Source organism: Centrocercus urophasianus, unplaced genomic scaffold (genome assembly GCF_019232065.1).
Source record: "Centrocercus urophasianus isolate 14NV4802_14NV808 unplaced genomic scaffold, USGS_Curo_1.0 seq_18, whole genome shotgun sequence".
Taxonomy (NCBI): domain Eukaryota; kingdom Metazoa; phylum Chordata; class Aves; order Galliformes; family Phasianidae; genus Centrocercus; species Centrocercus urophasianus.
The window spans coordinates 12,964,870-12,984,432 of record NW_024884733.1 but is presented as its reverse complement, the minus strand read 5'-3'; the positions used below and the strand labels follow the sequence as shown (position 1 = coordinate 12,984,432).

The 19,563-nt window shown below is 41.2% G+C and overlaps 1 protein-coding gene across 3 annotated transcripts in view; it reads left to right on the top strand.

Moving 5' to 3' along the window:
• Positions 1 to 7,242: 7,242 nt before the first annotated feature.
• The window catches only part of SLC44A3 (solute carrier family 44 member 3), a 39,055-nt gene continuing 26,734 nt past the window's right edge, over positions 7,243 to 19,563 (top strand). For all 3 annotated transcript variants that reach the window (XM_042820223.1, XM_042820224.1, XM_042820225.1), the window contains exons 1-9: positions 7,243 to 7,310; positions 7,510 to 7,617; positions 9,872 to 10,014; positions 10,613 to 10,749; positions 12,094 to 12,187; positions 13,682 to 13,851; positions 14,261 to 14,350; positions 14,977 to 15,101; positions 16,626 to 16,812. In XM_042820223.1, coding sequence (XP_042676157.1) covers positions 7,284 to 7,310; positions 7,510 to 7,617; positions 9,872 to 10,014; positions 10,613 to 10,749; positions 12,094 to 12,187; positions 13,682 to 13,851; positions 14,261 to 14,350; positions 14,977 to 15,101; positions 16,626 to 16,812 — 1,081 coding nt within the window. In that variant the 5' untranslated portion in view covers positions 7,243 to 7,283. The remainder of the gene's footprint in view (positions 7,311 to 7,509; positions 7,618 to 9,871; positions 10,015 to 10,612; positions 10,750 to 12,093; positions 12,188 to 13,681; positions 13,852 to 14,260; positions 14,351 to 14,976; positions 15,102 to 16,625; positions 16,813 to 19,563) is intronic.

Genomic DNA, 19,563 nt, shown 5'->3' with positions numbered 1-19,563 from the left:
GCACTGTCAGATTGCTGGTTCCATGGCTGCCTCCTGCTCATTGTTGATTTTCTTCTCATGAGTAATTAAAGTGAAACTTTAATTGAGCAGGTAATTTATGAGAAGTCTTGACTTATTATAGTGAAGACTACAAAGTGGACTAATAACTTGTGTAAATTTCACCGCTGGCTGCCTGTGTTGTGTCTGGGAGTGTTAGTTTGGGTAAGTTTGAACAGACTAATGACTTCTCTGTATAAAACCTGTTATTTTTAAGAGGGAAAAAAAATACGGAAATATATGCTGCTGACCCAGCCTTACTATGCAGTAAAAAGAAATACTTTTAAAAAGACAACCATCAAACATAGATAGAATTGTATATGCTTTTAAAGATGTGTACAACAAATGTCTAGACAGAGTAAGCCCATAAAATTAGTCTTAGTCACAAATGAAATGAGTGGAAAGCAGTTCCTGAAAGTCCAAAATTAAAATAAACAACAAAATGGCACTCAGGCCATTCAGATGATCCTGTAAACAAAAGGGTGCTCTGTGTCTAGGTTTGCTGTCTGGAGTTCACAGTCTTTTCTGCGCTGAAGTCAAAGATCAGGGCTGACTGAGAGTGACATCCTGTGGGGAAAACTGTGGCAGCAGCAGCTGTTGGACTTAGTGGGACTTAACCCATGGGTGTCCTACATTTTGGTTTGCTGGGCTGCGTGGAGTGGAGCAGAATTGTCTTGGGTTGCATATAAATATATTTGATGTAGATAAGTAGAAAAACTTTTTGATATATTTTTAATCAAAATGTAAAAAACAAAGAGTGACAAACATGAAACTAGTAGGATATTTCACTTTGTTTTTGCAAAACTAATGTGTCAGTGTCTGGTTCAGTGGAAGTGACTGCAATTCTTAGTGAATTCCTTATTCCCATTCCCAAATTCCTTTATCAAAATGGAAAGCAAGGTTGCATATTTTTCAGCATTCACAGGACTGTATTTAGACAATATGTTTAAATATATGAAATTATTTGCCATAACTTGAGCTTTCCATCATTTAAGATTCATTTTGAATACTACTATGGTTTGAAACATAGCACAGATAAGCTGATTTTCATTTTTTTTCATTAAACATGAAAAGATGCATGTTTAATTCATTTAAATGAGTGGTCAAATCCACAAAACATGCTAAATCTGTGAGAAATTTTTCATCTTCAGTTTCTGGCACAAATTTTCCTTCTGATTCTATAAATGACTTGATTTCATTTTGCAAACCATAAAATCTTTTTAGCATTTTACCGCAACTTAGCCACCTTCCTTCAGAAAAGTAAATGATGTCCCTAAAATCAGCATCCGTACTTTTAAGGAGCTCCTGGAATTTGTGATGATTCAGTCCCTTGAACTTTATAAAATTCACAGCTTTGATGACAATTTGCATGGCATCGTACATTTTTAAAGCTTCTGTGCACAACTTTTCTTGAGATACAGTGCAGTGACATTTCATCAAATGTGAGTTGCTAGTGGCAATTGCATTGTCTTCTATTAATTATACAAGTCTCTCTTGTTTACCAACCATTGCCAAGGTGCCATGAGCAGCAATATAAAAAGCATGTTGCCCTAGACTCCACTCAATTAATGGAATGCTCTCATCATTTTCACTCAGATCTAGACCTGACTACATTGATCACAAAAATTTCTTCGAACTCTACGCAGTTCAGACTGATGCCTACCTTCCTATTTAGGTTTATCCCAGGTTATTATTCTCTGTTTCCCTTGCTGCTCTCTAGAAAGCCATCTGTCCTACCTTCCATTCACGTATTTTACAGAACAAGCCAGTCCTTACTTTTTGATATCTCTGAAACTCAGCCAGTTCCCTTCCCTGGTTTTGCCAATTGATATGAAGAGCAATGTGTGAACTTCTCTTTCTCTGTATTTGTCCACTCAGGTATGGTGGCATGTCTGCCCTCATGGTTGGAGAGGAACAATAACAGTCCTGCACAACAGACATATTTCCAAACTAAGCACTTTCCTCTTATGCCACCTGGGCCGTTCACCAGTTAGAACATTTATTAAGTGCACTGTAATTCTGACATTCCACAGAGCTGCAGCTCTAGTGCCTTTTCTTGTCAGGGCTTGTATATGAAGTACCACCTAGTCCCTAAACAGTTCTCTTGCCCTTGAAATGACTTGGCTCTGAGGTTTATCAGCTCCAGCTCAGCAAACACGCTCAAAACTTTCCTAGGGTCAGACTGTACCCTAGCTTGTGTATTGACAATACTGAAAGGGCTCTTTGTGCAGATCTCTGCTTCCTTATGCGGAAACTGGAACGACTTAACTTTGTGGTGTTATGTTCCTTTCTTGAATGATTCATGTGGTTAGTCAATCACAGGAGGGGTGATCATTAATGGCAGCAAGCTAAAGCTATGTAGCTGGGCTGTAAGAGAGCCACAATCTGTTCTTCTGAATCCCTGACTAATGTACTTAGTAATCAACATCCTGAATTAGAAATAGAGCACTTGAGATATCCATGAGAAGCTGCAATGGATGTTCATTGGAAACTGGAAATAATAGAGTATATGCCTTATTGATTAATTATTAGCTTGTTAAATCCATGTGATTATTAAGACTGAGATATGAAACATCTCCAGAGAGAGACATTAAATGACAGGGAAGAAAAAAAAAGTGTTTAATATTTATTTTATCTTTTGTGCATTTTCATTCATGATTATCTGGGTAACATAGAGTAGCTTGTTGCTTATCTGTAAGCATATTCTTTTATAGATTTGCCAGGGGAGATTTCACTGATGAGGAAACAAAAGCTGACATGGAGCTCCATAACAACACTACACGAAATCCTCAAAAGGGTTGGATTCTCAAATACATATACAGTGCTCTGCCATCCAGTGGAGAAACTAACAGCACGAGCAAGTTGATCAGAGACCTGGTAGGGTGATTGCAGTTGTTAGCTGGGCCGGAGTGCAACAGGACACTTTCAAGTGAGCACTGTGGAAGTTTGCTGAGAGCAGTGGGAAGGTGATACTCTGGCTGTGAAAGGCAGTGGTATTAGCAGACCCAGATTCTTTTACTCTTTTCTCACAATCTTAATCTTTATGCCCATTCAGGACTTCTGTTATTGCTTGCTTAATCCCCACATAGTTTTCATGCATCTCAGATCTACTCTCATCTTTCCTGGCCAGCTGTACACTTCTCTAACCTACAGCTGACCTCTCCTAGCTTTCAGGGTCTTTTTTTGTCCTAACCTCACCTCTCTTTTCCAGCTATCTCCTCCTGGCTTTCACACTCATTTCTACCTTTTATCCTGCATGCTGTCCTCTCTCTGGCTGTCATCCTGCCATTTCCCTGCCATCACTGTCTCCTATTTTGCTATAAGGCTTCTAGTGTCTTTGCTGAGCCAGTCCTGGCTTTCAGGCAGTCACAGCCACTGGCTGTGGCTCGACAGAGGCATAATGATCCACTGTGTAGTTAGATGGTTTAATGAGCTTTCCTGATGCTGGCCTTTATGAATCTTATGATCCTTCTCAGAGAACCCCCAGGCCCTGATTTCCTTACCAAGGTATTCCTTATCTTCTGCAAGAGGCTGTTTACTGCCACCAACTCCTCCTTTTGTTTTCTTTGCATTCATCTCAGAATCTTTCTTGTCTGCTGTGACTGAACGCCATCAAGACAGTCTCTGAGACAAAAAAAACAGTGAAAGTATGTGGCAGATCAAAAGCAGGTTTCATGGTAGTCTGATTGTATCAAGCAGAGAAGGAATATGCAGTCCAGACAGTCTTCAGACTGCTTAGCTTCTTTATGGAATTCAGCAAGTTGACTGAGGCAGCAGTGTGATATTTCAGTCATTTGGGCAAATGTGGATGAAGTTTCTCAGACGTGAGAAGAAGCAGAAAGCACTTCTTGTCCATTTGAAATCTCTGGTCCAAATAATTTATAAGAATTTGTTTACTATTACTCAGAAAGGACACTGCATTTATTTAATACAGATACAAATAAAATATCGGCCTTTCTGCTTTCATTCTTAGAAATGACTGAATAGTTTGGGATGAAACTGGCCAAAAATCTTTAGCATTCACCATGAGAAATTTCAGACAGAATGATTGAAGTGAACAATGGTCGTAAATAACATGTTTTAGAGTAGAAATCGTCAGAAAACCTCACAAACAGCTTAAACACAGGAGGTAGCAGTACATTGAGTCTTTAGGTGTTTTAGTTCTGGAATTCCATAGCTGTGCAAGAAGAACAGTGTCTGCTTGTTAAACTACTATACATAAGCACCTTCTCTAATTAGACAGAATATGTTTGCTTTTTGGGTTTGCTTTCTCAGTTGCTGTGTCCTGATGCATTAGAGAGATGGGTCTCAGTGTCCTGTCTGACCCAGAAGGGGATACTGACAGGGGGAGTCATCTCACTTAACCAGTTTAGCCAGGCACTGTCATGCTCTCATTTAAAACCTTCCTCTCCTAGTCCACATTCCTGCCTCAGTTTTAACCAGGTAGGTTTCTTGGTAAGGAAGAGGAGCTTTAAATGCAGGCGTCATCAGGACTCATTCTCTGTGAATAAACATTGCCCTCATAAGGAATAACAACAAGAACCTTGTGATTAAAGCAGAGGCTTGGAGTTAGGAAGCTGGAGTTTGTCTGTTTTTCTTCTTTATATAGTCTAAGTGACTTTGTGACAAACCCTTGAATTAAAATCAGATAGAACTGCCTGTGAGTTTTCAGTATTTCTCTTGCTGATGTTGATGAAATTGTCTGAAGCTCTTAAAAACTGAGTAATTTTGAAAATGTAAATGATAATCTCCTTTCCCTTAGTTTCCCCATCACAGCATACCAAGCAGTTTGAGTATTTATTGTTGTAATTCACAAGTAGATCACTGTGAGTTCCTGGATACATTCCCATGTGTGAATTAAGATCCTAAGTATTTTATGCCTTTACAGGAAGCATTGTATACACCAGAGAGCGGTGAAGGCAAACACACCATACAAATCTCCCAGCAAAGTGTCTGTGGTAGGATACAGGACTTAAATGTAGTGTGTTACGGAGGTCAGTGTCATGTGTGTGTAGACCAGGAGAAGGAGACCAAAGGCTCCAACTTAGCTTCTCACCAGAGGACAAGCCAGTCTAGCCAAGTCATTAGTGCTCTCATAAAGGGAACAATTCTGCTCTCATGAAGGGAGTGTTTTCCCCAAACTCTATTATTTTATCTTCTTTCTATTTAGGTTAAACTGGGAATGTCTCACACAATGTCAGTTCTAAAACTCCTTACTCCCAAATGAGTGCTCAAACTACTGAGCTGCAGAACCAGCCTCTGCCTGGGCCATTTGGCCTTCTGCAGGATTGGATAAATAGCAGTTTTCAGTATTAGACTTTGTACGTGGACTTTTAAACCTCCCTTCATATCTGAGCCCTGCTTCCCGGGATTCTCCTGGACTGTAACGTAAAAACCTTCCTTTGCCAGGATTTGCTGCTGGCAGCGTCAGGGCCTGGGCAGCGCCGCGCTGACTGCGGAGCGGGGGCACAGCGCCACCTAGCGGCACGCGCTGACATTACCCGCCTGCACTCCGCCAAGGAATGGTTCCTTTGAACGCCATCGAAATTCAGACACAAAAACAAACAAAAACAGCTAAAATATTTTATTTGTGTATTTATTTTTAATCCTGTTCCAATCCAGATGTATTTTCTATCATGTATAAGTTTTCCTTGACTGATTGAAAGAGAACACAAATCTTGGATCTGCTCGGTAAAAGCAGGCCTTGCTCCCCATTCTGGTGCTCTCCCATGAACTTCAGCTGCTTGGCATCCGCGTGTCATTAAAATCTTTGTTCCTCTTGCTGTTTTCCTTTATGCACACTAAGAATGTAACGCAGAGCTCAAGGAGAATCCTTCAGAAAGGCACAGGCCAGCAATGGCAGCCTGTAGCAGCTGCTGGTGACAGTGGGCCATCAACTCCAGCATCAGCCTTAGCGTTCTTTCAGAGGGATCTTTCTTAATCGTAGGAGGGGGTTATTCCTTGTGTCTGAGCTACAAGTTAGTAACGCTTCTGCTGTTTTTCTATTTGTCCCTTCCAGAAAAAAAGAGCTTCACATAACTTTCACATTTGCATTTTGAGGGAAAATGCCTTCTTTTTTTCATTTCTTTTTAAAGTGCAACAGTGCAAAGCGAAGGAAAAGTTATTTGTCCACTGAGAATCTACAGCCAGAAAATTACTTTTGCAACGCAGTATCATTACATGTTAATATTTTATTCAAAGTTTCACACAAATTATGAAAACTGTACAAAGTGATGAACAATGAACATTCAAAGGTACAATGCAGATGAAGACAAGGGCCATGAGCTGGCTGGAAATTGAGAGGTTTGGAAATCCTTTGCAGAACAGGGTTTTAAGAAACCTTTACATGATGTTTTAAAATATAAATCTGGATTGTACTGAGGTCTGTTAAATCAGTAAAAGTGAATTGAAGAGACACTGCACAGGTAGGTTAACTTATTCTATGGAAATGTATTTATTTCCAGTTAGCTTAGAAGGAGCCTGCAATGCGCTGCGGCACAGGTCTATTCTTTAAGCAACCAATCAATCAATCGCTACCTGTTCCTGGTATCGGCACTTCCATCAGCGCCACTTTGCCACCACCATTTTATTCTGCGTTTTCACCCCAGCAGTGAAGTCTTCTTTTTTCTGGGCAAAGCCAGCCCTGCGTTCTGCCTTCTGTACGAGACACACTTCTTCGACAGCTCTTCAGGACTGCTCCAATTTAATTCCATTTTCTTGCAGTTGCTGATTTTCTGTTCGTGGGAGAACACATTTTTCAGCTGACCAACGCGGTCGGGAAGCAACGACGTACCTTCACCGTCTTCTCAAAGTGCAATATCGGCTCTGTCTATTTTACACCGATCGCAAACTTTCATCTCTTTCAGGGCGCGGACGCAGCTCACGCGCACACGCAGCGGACGGCTCCCCGAGCCCCGCTCGGCACGGCCGCTCCCGCCGCCCGCAGCAGCTCAGCCCCATCCCGCAGCTCCGAGCTCCGCCCGCGCTTCCGCCGCGCGCCCTTCGGACCGAGCCGCACTCGTGCCGCGGCGAGAGAAGATGCCGCCCGCGCGGCTGCGGCGGGACGGGGCGGCGGCGCCCATCCGCGGCGGCGGGAGGAGCTACCCGAGGTGCCGCTGCCCGGCCGGGGCGCTCCTCCCGGCGGGCCCGGCCCCGCAGCCCGTCGAGCCGTCCCCTAGCGAGCGCCCGTCGCCGCCGCGCCGGCTGCCCACCGGGACCCGGCGCCACGCTGCCGGGCGGCAGGGAACATGGCGCTGCGAGCGGAGCGGCGGCAGGTGAGTCGCGGCCGGCCGGACGGGAGCGGCTGGTGAGGGGGACTGGGCCTCTGGGTCGGGGGCAAAGAGCTGCCGAGCGGCCCCGTTCCTGGGAGCTAGCGGGCGTCTGGCAGTGACTGCAGGGCTGCGCTTGCAGAAAATCTGTGACGTTCGAAACTTCGCTTTCACAGGTGTTTCGTTTGTTTTTCTTTCATTTTAGGAATCTGGAGATCGTGTTTCTGAACTAAGGGAATGGAGGCCGGTCATATCTAGAAAGTGCACAGACCCTCTCTGGCTGCTCCTCTTCTTCCTTTTCTGGGCCGGTTTGGTAAGCGTGCGTTTCCCTGGGAGACACAGTTCGCTGATGGCGCGGGGCGCGGGGCGCGGTGTGGGGCCGGGCTGCGCCGTAACGAGCCGCACAGGTTCGGGCAGGGCTGATGAGTGGGAGCTTCCTTGCGAGAACGAGTTCGGGCTCTGTTTGGACTCTGATTACTTCTTCTCTAACTCTGTGCAGTCTTTCTCTTGCGCCGTGTCTCTCTTCTGGTGAATCAGTTCACTATCTGTCCTGTGCCCAGGACAGCATGCAGGTTTTTTAGGAGCAGGTTTTGTGTTTGTAAGCATGAAAGATTTTCATGACATCTCTGAGCCTACTGAGGAATGAATATGCTATTGATCAGTTTTGGATTGAATTCCTAAGAGCTCTTTTGATGGAAGCTAATGCAGAAGGATGTATGTGCATCCCGAGCTCTGTGTAAGCTGAATTTTGCACCTGGGGCAAGGATTCTGGATTTGTGTTTTCTTTGAATGTTCTTATTGCTCAGTTTCTGTGAAATAGATTTAGTGCATAGATAGCTTTGTTTTCTTTTGTTTGATGTGAGTTTTTAAAGATTACATGAAAAAGGTGACACGGATTTATTCCCACAGTGGAAAAGAAATGAAACCACGTGAGTGGTTCTGTGTAAGTGTATATTGCTGGTGCATGGAGATGGACACGCCTCCCAGCAGTCACTCAGCCATCTCTTAGTTGGAATATTTATGGTTGCTATCCAGCCTTCTGCACTTAAAAATGATACATGCACACAGTGTTTGCCATACTGATGGCAGTAGACATGCAACTTCCCTCTTTAGAAGGTTTGTCAGATTTTTTTTTTTTTTGAAAGTCCATTTAAGTAGAGTTACAGTGTCAGCTCTTTTTTTCCTTTGAAAACTATTTGATTTTTCAACATTTTTTCTATGTAAATAAATAGGATCTGAAAATAATTTATTATAACTGGAATCACATGCACAAGTAGTACGTCAGCTTTAACGATGGCATCTCTGTAAAAATCATCATGTTAAGACAGTGTCAATGTGCAAACATAATTATAAATAGCATTATTTGAATAATTACACTGTAAACACAGGCACAGATGAGAATACGTTGAGGACCAAGGAAGTACATACTTACTCATGTATGAGACTCAGTTTTTGCCTAGATACTATCTTTAGACACTAGTTAAAAGTAGAATAACAAAGGTACAGACCTTAATTAGTAAAGCTGTTGTGCTGGATCTGATATGTAAAACCTCTCTCCAGAACAGCTAGTATTCAACTGCTCTGTGCAGGGTGGTGGTGGTTAATGTGGGCTGAGAAGACTTGCAGCTGCCAGCAATTTGCACGTAGCCACTGAGCCAAGAGCTTTGTCCTTGGTATATGCGAAATGTGGTTTGCTCTCCGTGGGACAGGGGGATGATTAAATCACCAAGTTCTCCAATGGGTGGAGTGCTATAAATAAGCTGTGGGGAAAAGTGCTCAAGACTTTACTGGCTTCACAGAAGAATTACTGCTTCTTGGCTTTAAAAGGGCGTTTTGGCCCTGATTACTTGGGCAGAGTTTATGCTGCGTTCCTAGGCAGAGTGTCTTATGCTGACCAAGTAAGTGTTGCTGCAGCTCAGCCAGCAGGGATGCTGCCTCTTAGGTTTACTTGGAGCTCACCTTTGGTGCTGGGGCTTTGGTAGAACAGAGTATCTAAAAGCTCAGTGCAGTAACAGCCAGGTCCACAATGTGGCTCTCTTGAGGTTTTTCAAATGCAGTCAAGAATACATATTCATGAAATTTCAGCTAATCTGCATTTTAACTATACTTGCTTTTTAAGTATGCCTTTGGTTAAATTCAGTATTTCAGCAGATGTGTTGTGCAGGTGTGGTTTGAGGGGCACTCTGAAAATTGAGAAGCAGGGGCTGCATAGGAAAAGTTGCTTCCTGGGTGACCTTGCCCAGTAACACGCAGAAGCTTTGGCACAAGTGGGGTTTAGAACTTTACTGCTGCTTTCTAAGTATTTTAATCTGATCCTGTCTTTTTTCTTCTGTGATATTCTGCTAAATTATTTGGGGTGCTTTCTGGAAGACAAGAAGGAAGTCTAAGGAGACAATAGGGCTGAACTTGTGCTTGTGACTTGCTCTGGCTTTGTGCAGAGGGGTGAATTTTAGATTTAAAGGTTTGTGTTCACAAGACAAAAATAGTCAAGTTGAAAGGAATATTTATTCATTGGGAGGGAAAAGCTGTCATAGCATGATTTCACATGGAAAAACCTGTTTTCATAGATGTTTGTAACTGGCTACGCCGTGATGGCTGGTGCTGCAGAAAGACTTGTGCTTGGGTATGACAGCTTTGGGAACGTATGTGGTAGGAAGAATGTTCCTGTAAAAGGGGTGCCTCTTTCTGGAAAGGACATGACTAATAAAAAGTAAGTACCTCAGATAATGTGTAATTAAAGGTACCGTTCTTTAACTGCACCTACCTTCAGGAATATACATCATCTAGCTGTCAATCACATGCATGTGTATGTGCATACTTCAACTAAAAGGCAAATAAAATGGTGTGGGAATGGTGCAAAACAGTGAGCAAAGTGAAAATTTAAGCGGAATTTGAAAATGCGTGCATGACTTTGTTCTGCTTTGTGATGATTTCTTCTTAAGTAGGATGTTAGGACTTCTGCCAAACCAGCAGTTGTTGGACAGTGTGGACAAATCTTTGTATTTATGGAAGTTAAATGTTGAGGCTATCTGTCATTCTGGAAAATTCCATGCAAGAGAACTAATGCTTGTAGAGGGGCACCCACCTTGGTAGCTTCTGATCCTATTAAAGAAATGAAGTTCAAAAATAGAGCATGTTCTCAAATTGCTTCTTAACTTTTGGCTTCAAAATCCATTTGTTTCATTGTAAGTGGAAAAAGTTTCATTTGCTTTATAGCACTTTAAAAAGATGGAAAGAAGGCTCAGAATTTAAACCTATGAAAACCAGGAGGCTTGTTTTTTGAAACGAGGATCTTTCTGTCTTTCCAGGTATGTGTTCTTTCTGAATTCATGCAGCCCGGAAATGCAAAGCCTCAAAATCAGTTCAGTTTCCTTGTGCGTGTCTAGTTGTCCACAAGAGCAGCTCAACTCTTTGGAAGACCTCCAGAGTTTTGCAAGGAACAATGGTGTGCAACAGGGAATATGAGTATCTAATGTATCTGTAGAACAGTTGAGAAACTTTCACTTTATTATTCTTATGTTTGCTACACTAGGGAGTCATTTCTGACCGTCAGCTTCCTGAACAGTCCATAGCAACCAAAAATAAACCCCCATCTCTGCTTTATTTCAAAGCCATTACAATTTACAATCATTTCTTAATATGGTACAGCTCTCTTATGCAGATTGAAAAATTGTTGATTGATTCCTGGACAAGTCTGAGGTTATCCAGCAGAAAGCTGGCTGCTGAAGGTGGCAGTGGGTGAACAGAGCTCATGTGCTATTTGAGAAACCTGTCTAACTGGTTCTTTTCAATTTGATTAAAGCTGTAGTAGAACTACTAATTCCTGAGGTGTACTGGCAGTGTTATCCATTTTGACATCAGAGCCCAAAGTTTAGTATTCTGCGTAGGACTTTTTTTTTTCTGCCATTTGAAGATGAATACAATGTTAGGAGTAGCTGTTGTGCGAAGGAGACAGCTCCAGTTTGTTCATTTCCAACAGATAAATGAAGTAACCTGTGGCCTAGCCCTTATTCCATAGCATACCCGTAAACTGCAGTCCATACAGATAGCTGTGGCTCTTTTTACTGGATGTCCATTATTTTTCATTTTGTTGAATGTTTTGACAAGAGTTTCTATTTAAGCTGGCAACATTTGTTTTAATTTCATTTTAGGATACTTTGTCATTATTTAGTTATGTACAGAAAGCCCTAAACCCCTGTAATATATAAGTAGTTTCAGTGCAACTGAATAAAATTGCATGAATTTCCATCCATGTGCTAAAACTGCTCGCATGTTTATGTCAAGGGAGAGGGCAGTATTGCATTTTGAATGGCTTGAATGCAGACAGCATTTCTTTCCTAGCAGTGTGACGTAACAGAGCAGAGTATTGTTAGCACAGTACCTGGCACTGTTCAGTCCAGAGAGTAGGAAATGTTAAGCTTCTGGATAGATACATATTGTGCTCTAAATTATGAGGGTCCTATTCCATTGTGCTGTGTGTCAGTTTAGATTTTTGTGTTGTCTTAAGGAATAAAGGTTCAGAGAAGTGTTGTACCATGGAACAAACAATGTGCTAATCCTTCATGAAGGTTAGTGAATGGTAGTTACAGTTAAGTCTAGAAGACAGAAGATCCCATCCATAGATGTTGCTATAGATTTACCTGGTAGCTAATTTATTTTATGTTCCTACTGGAATATCAGTGATGAATGTGGCCTGCTAAGGGATCAAAGCAGAAGCGTAAACAAAACTTAGAGTATTCTTCTCCAGAACTGTAACTAATATTAATTTCCCATTTCTTTTATTTCTTAGGTTCTTGTCTTTGTATTTACAATCTGAGCATTTCCAGTTACACATTACATCCAAAGGCAGCTGAGCTATGTCCCACGCTGCCCGTTCCACCAAGGTAAGAAGAGCTGGATGCTTTACAACACCCTGATGTCTGCATAGTTTATTAAGGATTCTTAGTTCCTCACATTCTGTAGATGACACCATGTAAAATCAGAATGGTTGTGCATTGTTTATTTTTGTACCTGTATCTTTATGGATTTCTATGTGTGCCTGAGAACACGCCTGTGTCCTGTCCTGAAGTGAGCAAGGACTGCATTCTCTCTGTTCCTCTACCCTATAGAGATGTTTTCTCTCCAAATCAGGGCAGAGCACTCCACATCAGAAGTGACTTATTTTCTGCACAAAATTTTTGCTCTCTCCCTTAGTGCTAAGAAAAGGAGCTGTGCTCTCAGAACTCTGTTATTATCCTGAACCCAGAAATTACTTGTAAGAGTTATTTCATGGCCAGCTGGCTTGAAGCACAGAGGTCTGTGGACAGCAAGGTCTAATATTTTCCAGCATGTTAAGTGTGGATATATTGACTTAGTTGTATATTTTTATTTATTATGAGTTAGTGAGTCAAAATCCTTGAAACCACTATTTAAAATTCCACTTTATGAAAATACAATAAAGAATTGGAATCTCCATGTTTGCAGAGATAAGTCATCTACTGCTCCAATGAGAAAATAGAAGGTGAAGCACCAGGAGGGAGCAGGGGACACATGAAGCTGTTACCATCACAGTGGGTCAAAGGAAGACATGCAAACTGATGAAAAATGTGGCATATTTGACTTTTTAGGCCTTTTCTTATTAGGCAAGGAACTCAGCATATTCATGTTGCACAGTAGTATTTCATCGTAGAAGCAAAGCTAGTCAGAGAAGTTTTGATGTGTTGATGAACAAACCTCTCCACTTAGGTATGAATGTGTCTTTGATGCAGTGCAGCCTTGCCGGGGTGGAACAATGAATATATTCAATAAGCTAGCTGGAAGAAGCAAACAGTTTTATATGTAGATATCTGGTGGTGTTACATGTACCTTACAAGCACTGTTTTGGAGCAGGTTTTAGAATATTTAAATATCCTCAAAATGATATGAAATGTTCAGTTTAGAATTACAATGAAGTTTACAGCCATGCTCTCATGAATTAAGATTTTATATAAAGATATGGGATCAGAATGAGTGAAGCCAGGCTAGAATAGAATAGGAACTATGTGCTGATGGTGAGTGAGATAGTAATCCACTTTTTTCCCCTTGTTGGTCTTGAATTGATGTTCTCACCCAGCATTGCAGGCATGGTGCCACCAAGAGTTTATTTTGCAGATGAAAAATGACACCACTGCCTGAGCATTTGTAAGAGACTGCTCCTGTGCCCAGAGCCCAGTCCTGCTGGGTCAGACTCCGTGTGTATTTTGGAGGCAGGGAGGGGGACTGGTGGGCTGCAGATGGTGGCTATCAGCTGCTGCAGCACTGTGCTTGGGGTGCTGCAGAGGTCTCAAATCTCTGTGGGTTTGAAAATGTTTGTCCAGTAATGAAATCATTTTTCTCTATCTTTGTTTTTAACCTTCCAGTAAATCTTTTCCATTATTTAATCGGTGTGTTCCACAACATGTTGAATGCTATTCCAAATATGCATCTGTCTTAATAAATATGGTTAATGAAATGGATGTTTTTCACCGAATTCTGAGTGGAATATTGGCAGGAAGAGATACTGTGATAGGACTGAGTGTTCTTGCACTAGGTAAGGTTGCAAATAAAGAATGAGGTGGTAAATAGAAAGTTAATAGTAATATTCAATTAAAATGTGAAGTTCAAAATGCTTTTGTTAGTTTTTTATTGTTTAATTTAATATATTGATCTTCAGATTTTTCTGGACAGATTCATTCTCAAGAAAGAATTGGGTTTTTTGTTATGATTAATGTAATAGACTAAAATACACATGTGGTATGTCTTTTCAGGGGACAGAGGAGCCATTGATAAAAAAGAATAATGCCATTAACATTAATGTTTTGATTTTTAACTTTCATATCCCTCTTAAAAGTAAAAGCTTGAAATTCTAATAGAACGTTTAGCTTACCTGTAAAGTAAGTAAAGAGTTAAGTTAAATGGGTGGTGACACTCATAATAAACTTACTTTGTGTATTTTTCAGCTTTCTCTTTTATAGTGGTTTTGACCTTCAGATTCATTCGGACGCTTCTGGTCCATACTTTGATTGCACTGGTTGTGTTTGGGTTGTTATGTAAGTATACCTTTTATGTAAGCTATACCTTATATAAGTTTACCTTTTAGCATCCACTAAATGGGGCCATCTCACTGAACTGATGGAGAGGCAGCTGAACAAACAGCTGTCCCTTTCTTGGAGGCCGTCCTTCGTAACCACAGCCATTTCCAAGCAGAGTGCTGCCTGCTTTGGGGTGCCAGCATCTGGCATACTGTTCTAGCTGTTGAGTGTTGGGATGGTTATCAGTTTTAATCATGTCTGGAAATGACATTTCTTTTGGCTGTTGCATGCAGCTATGGAAATGCTGCTGTTTCACAAGAAAGTGTAGTGAAGTTTTACATTGTCTGCTTTGGAAAGGAAGAACTGTGGGAGTGTGTCCAATTAAAGCTTGCCATTCTGTAGCAGCTTCTTATTTCCTCAACAAAATTACATGGCTGAGTTTTAGAATAGCTGCAAGTAAACCGAATCATCTGTTGGGCTTGTACTTCAGTCTAAGAGACCATGATGTGAATTTTCTCTGTGATCACTGACATTGCGCCTTTCCTACATGATAGCTCCTGATCAGAGCTGGGGATGGGCACAGGGGCTGTGGGGAGGCAGCCTGGAGAGGTGCTGCCTGCCTTCATGCTGCTTGTTTTTTGCAGTTGTCTCGAGTGTCCTCTGGTGGCTCTACTACGACTACAGGAATGATCCCAGCACTGAACTGGAAACAGAAAAGGAGAATGTAAAATTTCTGTTTGGATATGCCATCTTCTCTACAGCAGTTACAGTAAGTAGTATTTTACAGCAAGCAGTGATTGGGCTGTGGCTTGAAAACTTGAACTGCGATGGTTTTGTGACAATAAGAATAATCCCGTAATTCTTTCAGATTCGAAAAGCAGAATAAATATTTGCTTATAGTCTTTTATATAGTTTTGTATCTTCATTATGAAGCTCATTGATCTGCTCTGGGCTCTGCCACGCTTCAGCTCTATATAAACAGTATTGTCATCAGTTTTGTAGAAATGCAGTTGTGTTCCATCCCTGTTGCCCTGTGCATCAGCTAGCTAGGAGAATCATGGGTGAGCAGAGAGGCACTGGCTCCTTGTGAGCACAACCTGTACATTCAGCCCACCCTGACAGTTGAAGAGAGGAGTGGCTTTGTTACACAATGGGAGGGGCAGGCAGAGCACAGGCAGCAGTGCCTCTGCCTCACACCACAGGGTGAAATTCTGCTTTTCTCTCATTTCCCATGTTTTTCAACAGAAAGCCTGAATCTGTCTTGCAACTTTTGAAGAGAGTTTCTCATTGTGATGCAGTGTAAAAGGAGTCATTGCTCAGTCTGAGTGTACAATCTGTAGTTTGTGAAATGTTTGTCAAGAAGATGGCATCTCTGTTTTCTTAAAGCAGATTAGGATCCATAGGTTGGGATTCACTGCATGTGAACAGTCTGATGCTTGATGGGTGAAAATAAAAATGTTATAGATCAGATTTTTTCATATTCTCTGTAAGTTATCAACAATGACCTTCTAACTCTTGTTAATAAAAGAGTAGGAAGGGTTTCATTTGGGTTGTAGGACTTGAGGAACATCTACTGCTGAGGCTGCTCTTTGCATAGCAAGCAAGAAAACTGGTGGTAAATCAACCAGCTGCCACTGGTTGCATTTGTTATTTTATAAATTCCAGCCTTTTTTTTTTTTTTTTTTTTTTTTTTTTTTTAATGCTGTTCATAGCTGTCAAATACAAAAAAAATTGTGAGGTTGTGAATTTTTTGCATCTTGGTGGTGGTGGTTGGGTGGTTTTTGCTTTGTGAAGGAAGATTTTTTAAAATGAGGTTTCATTTTACATCTGCTTTGCCTCCATGTATAGCCAGCCAATTTGGTTTGGCTACTCCTACCACTGTGAGCAGCAGTAAGCTGACTGGAGTAGAAGGAAGTTTACATGTTCATGACATACAGGATATATGAAAGCAGTATGCTGTGCCTAACATAGCTCTGTGTTTGTTGCTGTAAAGAAAAATAGATTGTTTCCACTGTGTGAGTTACAGATTTATGAGTTCCATTTTATTTTAAGGAAACAGTAGTAATGCTTTTATAAAATTAATTTTGTGAAATCAAAGATTTTAATTCACAGGCTCCTTGAGAATACAGGCAGTGTCTTAGGAAGCATTTCCAGCACACAGTTTGTGAAAAATGCTTTGCTGTCGTGTCTTTGTGGAAGCCATATCCCCTGGACCTACACTTGACAACTTTTCATAATTTTTTTGAGGGGAAAAAAAAAAAACCAACTAATAATTCTTTCTTTTCTCTAACAGGTTGTTCTGCTTTCCCTTATACTTGTGCTAAGAAAAAGGCTTCAGTGCACCGTACAGCTCTTTCAAATTGTTGGTAAAATAATCGGCAGAATCCCTTTCCTTCTGTTCCAGCCGCTTTGGACCTTTCTGATTCTGATCATCTTCTGGGTATTTTGGGTTGCTGTGCTGCTTAGCTTAGGAACTGCAGGTAAGTGTATGCTTTGCTTCTTTCTTATGAATGCTGTTTCCTGAGTTCAATTCTTAAGTATGGGACCCTCTGGTCTTATGTGGGCTAGCCTTGTTATACAGCTGTTACCCTTCCCTTCCCTCTTTCTCTTGCTGAAGTCATTGCTAAAGTTCTGTGAGTCACAGCACTACAGAAGAGAGAATTTTTGCTCCTAGATGTGGGCTTTAGTTGTTTTCTTTCTCAGTTATTTAGCTTCTGATCAAATCATGATGGATATGTGTATATGTTTGACGTATTTAAGTGAAGAAAGCCATATTCTCATTTTGTAACTGCACTGAATATTGTGTCGTCCTTCCTGTTCATCTCCTCTGACTATAGACAGTGTTCAGTTGTCATGGAGGCAGTGCTCTGTGAGCAGTACTTTATTGACAACCGCTGTAATTATTTAGACTGGTACAATAGTATCTGGATCGATCTAGACGCTCTTTGAGATTGTAGAGGAGGTGCTCTATAGAGAAAGTCAATTCTTTATGAAGGATCTGTAAGAAGAGCAGATTATGAGCATAATATAACTAACAGACAAACTGCTATCAGATCTGTCACTGATTGGACAATGGGCAACTTGGTTGCTGTCCCTTGGTCAAGCATCACTGTGAGGGAGGGGAAGGATGTCCCTTTGAACGTCATCTGAAGGAAGAAAGCTAGGCTGGTTGTGTGCAACTCTGGGGATAATTCTACATGCAGATGTCAGCTTTTGTCCAAAGGAAGCATTGTGATTTGGGTGTTAGTTTTGTTTTCATTTTGAATTTCTGTACCTGCTGCTAAGAGTCAGTTGTCCTCTGGATTAGAATTTGTGGAGAACTGATGCAGGTAGAGACAGCTGTTTGTCTAGAAGCTTTACTTATTCATGAGTTTGTTTTCCTCTGAATCTTCATTGCAATTCTTGCGTGGAGAAACAAATGCAGCCAAACATTCTGATGCTGAAGTCTGATTATTTTGTCTTGTGATTCTACCACTCCTTGAGCCTGTTGGTCCTGGCCAGAAAAGCTGAAGACCTTTTGCAAAACTGGTAGTATTCCTGTCACTATGGGGCAGAGACCTCACTCCTGTTCCATGGCACTTTCCCTCACACCCACTTCACTTGCAGCCAGAGACATCATCTCTCTGCACTGTGTGTCAGTCACCTGCTGCTTAGGCTAGAGCAGAATTCATTTTCCTTCAGTTTTCACTGGTGAGCTATGCAGGTAAAAACAAAATGAGTTCTAACAAGTGGATTTGCTAAATATATAATTAACAAGTACTAGAACATTAGAGAACATACTACATGCTAGACTTCAAGCTGAACTGACGCCTTTCCCATAAGAATATTCACACTTATTCTAAATAAGCGCATATAAAGATGTGAAGCTTGCCTCTGTTGAACATAAATTTAGACTGTACCAACTGAATCTGTCATATTGAGATGTGGCAATCATGAAAAGAATAGAAATGTTTTAGCTCGTGGTGATAAGTGCTGAATGAGGAACAAGTCAGATGCTTCCTTAGGTGTTTCTACAGATTTGCAGGAAAGCAGTGAGTTGCAGATTCCATGTCTTTGCAGGGAAATAAATCCCAGTGAAAATTACCTTTTGGAGACTTTTTATGATTTTTCCGTGTTGTGCCATTTTCCCTTATTGAGTGTATACTTTGTGCTAGACAGTTCTACTCAACTCTTTTTTTTCTGCTGGCTTGGGGAGTAGGATTCAAAGTTTGAGACCAGCTGTATTATGCAGAGTGCAGCAGAGCTCTCCAGGCTCAGAGGCGTTTCACTTTTTTTTCTTTCCCAATCATAGCAGGGATGCTGAGGTTTCCAGAGAGTGATACACATAAGGTAGTACAGAAGGCTGCATCATAATGTTGTTGCACTGTAGAGTGGTGGTGAATTGCTAGCATGCTCTGAGTTTTCGGAGAATCTATTTGTTGCAGGTTCAGCATGAAAGAGAAGGTTGTTTCCAGGCTTAATTATCTTAATTTTCAGTATGTATTTCTCACATGGGGAGTTTTGTAAAACGTGTGTTTTGACCGAGGTTTTCCCTCAGGAAGTTCTTAGTGGGGGTGTTGATTCTTTAAGAATTTTCTATTAACAAATAGGGTGTTGATATTTAGAAGGAAATGTGCATTTGATAAATAACCCACATCAGTTCGAAGTTACAGCCTAAGGATGAATGTGGGTAGAAAAATGCAACTTCACGTGTTCAACTGATATTTCTGATTAAAGCTTGATGCCATTCGTTTTATCATTCCTGTTTGTAATTGAGCTTTTTATTTTGCTTTCTGTGTGAAATGGTGGCTGTTGTTACCCAACAGGTGTAAGCTGAGTTCTTGGCGAAGTCGGAGTGCTGAGATCTCTGTATAAATGGCATGTAAATGCCCTGCAGCAGCCCTGGTGCCCACTAGGTGCCGATAAAGTTGTGTGAGAAAGGTTTGTTCTCAATCTCTTTGGTTGTTTACAGCAGCTCTGATTGCAGAGTAACTCTTGAAGGGAGCTTGAAGACAACGAAGGCAATTTTAGCCTTTTAATGATCTGGGGGGGATGATGAAAGATTGTTTTATCTGTCCCACAGATTTGAGGGGTTTTGAAGAAAGTAGGTGACAGGAATATGACAGTTGTTCTGTCCCACGCTCTATCCAATAAACCACAGCTTAGATTTTGTTTGTAGCTCAAGATGAGGATAAGTGAACATATATAGTGCTGTTCGATTAATAACATGGTGATGGCTGAGCAGCTTTGTA